Source organism: Gymnogyps californianus, chromosome 14, assembly GCF_018139145.2.
Source record: "Gymnogyps californianus isolate 813 chromosome 14, ASM1813914v2, whole genome shotgun sequence".
Taxonomy (NCBI): Eukaryota; Metazoa; Chordata; class Aves; order Accipitriformes; family Cathartidae; genus Gymnogyps; species Gymnogyps californianus.
The window spans coordinates 11,466,109-11,470,635 of record NC_059484.1 but is presented as its reverse complement, the minus strand read 5'-3'; the positions used below and the strand labels follow the sequence as shown (position 1 = coordinate 11,470,635).

Below are 4,527 nucleotides of genomic sequence, written 5' to 3'. Positions count from 1 at the left end.
CTTTTTGCCCGCTGCGTGCCTCTATGCCTGTCTTTCCCTTGTCTTAATCCTTTAGGAAGGAGACGCCAGGCAGACAGAGCTTTCCTGGAGGGGCGATGCTGCCGAGCCCTGCCCCAGGCAGAAGAAAGCCTTTGCCGCCGGGACCGCCCGGCACCGGAGATGCGTGGCCCGGGGCAGGCTGCGGGAGAGCGTGAGGAGCTGCCTCCGCCTGCGCTTTTCTGAGACGGAAAAAGCATGGTAAAAGCTGGACCCGATCCCTGGAGCGCAGCCCTGCTGAGCAGGAGGTGGGATTATTCCGGGGCAGTTATGGAGAGCTATAACCTGGCAGCAGAGTGTTAAAGCGACTTGTCCCTGCTGGAAGAGGAACCTGCTGCGGGCACCGCTGGTGTCGTACCCTGCATCGTGGCTGAGGGGAGGTCACTCAGGTCCTTCTCCTCTTCTTGCCCTTCTTTCTCCTTCCAGTGAACTACAGAAGAAAGGACTGGTACTCGGCTCTTGCCAGTGTTGGGAATACCGTGCCTTTTGCCTGGGATGATTTGCCCTGATGTGCCGCTTCAACGGAATGTACAAAGTGCGACTGGGACTGATCTGGCCAACAAAGTTTGCAGAGTGATCAGCAGGGGCCGTGGGATGGAGGTAGCTGGGCACACGCCGGCGGGGTCCGTCACGCATGGTCTGACAGCACAGACCTGCTGCTCCCTTGAAAACTAACTCCTGATGGTCAAACTCTGCCGGCTCCTGTTTTTACTTCTCCACTGCTAATTTGCACTTTCAGGGAAAAAACCACACACACACACCTGATGCAATGCAGTGTTTCTGTGTTGGTTTTGTATATAAGATTTGCTATGCAATTCCAAAACTAAAAGAGGGGGAGAGACGGCCCTGCATCCCAGAGCAAGCAGAGAATCAGAGGTGAAAGGTAGGAGCCAGCATTTCTTGTTTAAATAAAACTAAATAACCTGAGCTACTTCTTACTGAAAACCTTTAAAACACACCTACTGTATGTTTATTTTCTTTGTCTCTAAAGTATAAACCAGTTTGAAACAAAGTGAAGATTTGCCTTCTGATGCTGCCCAGAAACAGAGAACTGATGCATTTTGTAACAGGAGTGTACCAAGGAGGAAGGATGGAGTGTTTCATCAGTGAGACATCTAGGAAACTAGAGAAAAAGCACCTCATATAGTATGCTTCAGTAAATATGAAGGGCTAGTGCAATGGACACTGGAAACACTCGATCAATAGCCTATTTAAGTGGGAATATATGCAAGCATGGAAAAGTGATTGCTTTCCGGTCTGTGGGGTATATTTGCAGAGGACAGCAGCAGAACATTTGCAGGTGAGCTGTCTGAATTAGGCTACTTCATGCTGGGGTGGTGCAGTGTGTTTCTGAAGGGATTGCTTAAAAAAACAGTCTGTAGGGTGGACTGTATTTGTGCATTTTCAGTTCCTGCTCGTAGAGCTTTCAGTGTTATTCAGAATGATTCAAAGTGAGTGAAGTCCATCCGGGGGCGAAGGTACCGTAAGAAAGGACGTTTGGTCTGTTTGGTGATGAGTAATTAATGGACATCTGATGTCCCTGATCTCTCCAAGGAAAGGAGCTGATGTCATCATGAAAATCATGATATGATTTTCTCTCAGGAGAAACTATGACTTGGAACGACACCACTATGGATGGGGAAGGGTTGCTGGTGGAAGGGGACTCTTCCTTTCGGATCCTCACGGGCTGCTTCCTCTCGCTGCTGATCCTCTCCACGCTGCTGGGAAACACGCTGGTCTGTGCAGCTGTCATTAGGTTTCGCCACCTCAGGTCCAAGGTGACCAACTTCTTTGTCATCTCCTTGGCTGTGTCAGATCTCTTAGTGGCAGTTTTGGTTATGCCTTGGAAAGCTGTGGCTGAGATCGCCGGTTTCTGGCCTTTTGGTTCATTTTGCAACATCTGGGTGGCCTTTGATATTATGTGCTCAACAGCCTCCATCTTAAATCTCTGTGTCATTAGTGTGGACAGATACTGGGCCATCTCCAGCCCATTTAGGTATGAGAGGAAAATGACGCCCAAGGCAGCCTTCATCATGATCAGCGTGGCATGGACTTTGTCTGTGTTGATTTCCTTTATCCCTGTGCAGCTGAACTGGCACAAGGCTACAACCACAAGCTTTTTGGACCTAAATGCCAGCTTACAAGATATAAGCATGGACAACTGTGATTCTAGCCTAAACAGGATGTATGCCATCTCTTCTTCTCTAATTAGCTTCTATATACCTGTGGCCATCATGATAGTAACTTACACGAGGATATACCGGATTGCTCAGAAGCAAATACGACGCATCTCGGCTTTGGAGAGAGCAGCAGTGCATGCCAAGAACTGCCAGAACACGAGTGGCAACAGAAGCAGTATGGACTGCCAGCAACCAGAGAGCAACTTCAAAATGTCCTTCAAGAGGGAAACGAAGGTTTTAAAGACTTTGTCGGTGATCATGGGGGTGTTTGTGTGCTGCTGGTTGCCATTTTTTGTATTGAACTGCATGATTCCCTTCTGCGAGCCTACCCAACCGTCCAAGGGAGCAGAAGCTTTCTGCATTAATTCCACCACCTTTGATGTTTTTGTTTGGTTTGGATGGGCTAATTCTTCCCTCAACCCCATCATTTATGCCTTCAATGCTGATTTCCGCAAGGCATTTTCTACCCTGCTAGGATGCTACAGGCTCTGCCCTATGTCCAGCAATGCTATAGAGACTGTTAGTATTAACAATAATGGAGCAGTTGTTTTTTCAAGCCAACACGAGCCCAAAGGCTCCAGCCCCAAAGAATCTAATCTGGTTTATCTGATTCCACATGCAATTATCTGTCCGGAAGAAGAACCTCTCAAAAAGGAAGAAGAGGGTGAACTATCTAAGACCTTGGAGAAAATGTCTCCAGCACTGTCGGGTATCTTGGATTATGAAGCTGATGTTTCTTTGGAAAAGATCAATCCCATTACACAAAATGGGCAGCATAAAACCTGAACAGTAAGGTTTACCCAGCAAGACCTAATAGTGTATATTGTAATAATCTTTTTTAAAAAAAAAAGATATACAAGATTTCTTGGTAAGAAACTAAGCTCTAGGGAGAAATACATATTTACACCAAGCCCAGAATTAATTTTCCTGGCATTCAAAGCAAATTTAACATTTTAAACAATAAACACAAAAAGATACTGAAAATTGGTTAAAAAAAAGGATATTAAACTGTACTGCTCATACTGAGGAAAATATACAAGTTTAGATACAGTGCAGTGACAAAGAAAATACTGCTTCTTCTCTACACAGAAACCAATTTCTAGCTTAAAATGAGGCAAAAGATAAATGTTAAGTATTTAAAGATTAATGTTTACTAGAAGTTAAAAGATTGCTGTGTCTTGTGATAGTGGGTGTTAACAGGTCCTCATTAAAGACTGAGGGATTGTAAAGGTAGGTAGATGCCTTCTTAAAATTATTTCTGACAAATAATTGAGCCTTATAATGGGAATGGTTATTTTTAAAGCTTTGGGAGGTAATATGTTGAGACTGGTTTTATTTATTTATTGTTTTAAATTGATATTTTTCATATGTTATAACAGATCTAGCTTTATTTATGTTATTTAAGATGTCTAAATAATGGGATATTTTTGGAGTGTCATAACTGCATTTTGACCAGTCAACCAGTCAGCACTTTATTACAAGCTCTGATAGTCTGGAGAGCTGGTGAGGGGAACGAAGGAATGTTAAGAAGCTCAGCAAGAAATGAAGGAATCAACAAAACCGATGCTGTGTGGAGTTCGTTTGCTTGTGGGCTTTTTTTTTTTTTAAAGTGGGATTTCTTTCAAAAGATAGGACCAGCGTTGACTGAGTTGTGAATTCTCTTCCCTTATAGAAATAAAAGAAATTGCTGCTATTTATTTTTAAAAAGTTTCATGTTACAAAGACTTTGCTAGAATGTCAAGTTTGTGGATCTGTAAATACCTTAAATATGACTACAACCTTAAGAAGAATCCATTTTGAGAAGAAAAGCTTCTTAGATAACAATTCTTAGTATATAATGTTTTGTATTTATGTAAGATAAACAGCTTTCTCAGACTTTTCTTATTTCAAGTCTTGGATATCTTTTCTGAACAAACACAATTGGTTATAATGGTAGTAAACATGCCAAACCTTGTTATCACCTGTATTATTGCAGTACCACCAGGATCATGCTGTCTGTCTGCTACTGTATCACGGTCAGAATTAAAAAGTGAGGTACCCAGTGCTTTACTTTGGAAACTAGGAGGACATTATATTTTAGTAATTGCCATGTCAATAGTCCATTCAATACGGAATAGTGCCTCATCACCATTTTGGATTAAGACGTTTCTAAATACGGATGGAACTGCAGCCCCCACCTCAAAAACGTCCTGTGAGCTCCAAAAAAGTTGCCAATGTTTAATTCAAAAAACCTGCTACTTTTTCATTGTCCTTCCCTGCTGCTTTCCCTTTGTAATGCCAAAAGCAATCAGTGAATGTTAGCAACAGGAAC

The 4,527-nt window shown here is 43.0% G+C and overlaps 1 protein-coding gene across 1 annotated transcript; it reads left to right on the top strand.

Annotated features, from left to right (window-relative positions):
* Positions 1-805: 805 nt before the first annotated feature.
* Positions 806-3,002, top strand: DRD1 (dopamine receptor D1). Its single transcript, XM_050905466.1, has 2 exons — positions 806-911; positions 1,633-3,002. The coding sequence occupies exons 1-2, from the start codon at positions 806-808 to the stop codon at positions 3,000-3,002; spliced, it is 1,476 nt and encodes a 491-aa protein (XP_050761423.1).
* Positions 3,003-4,527: the final 1,525 nt, after the last annotated feature.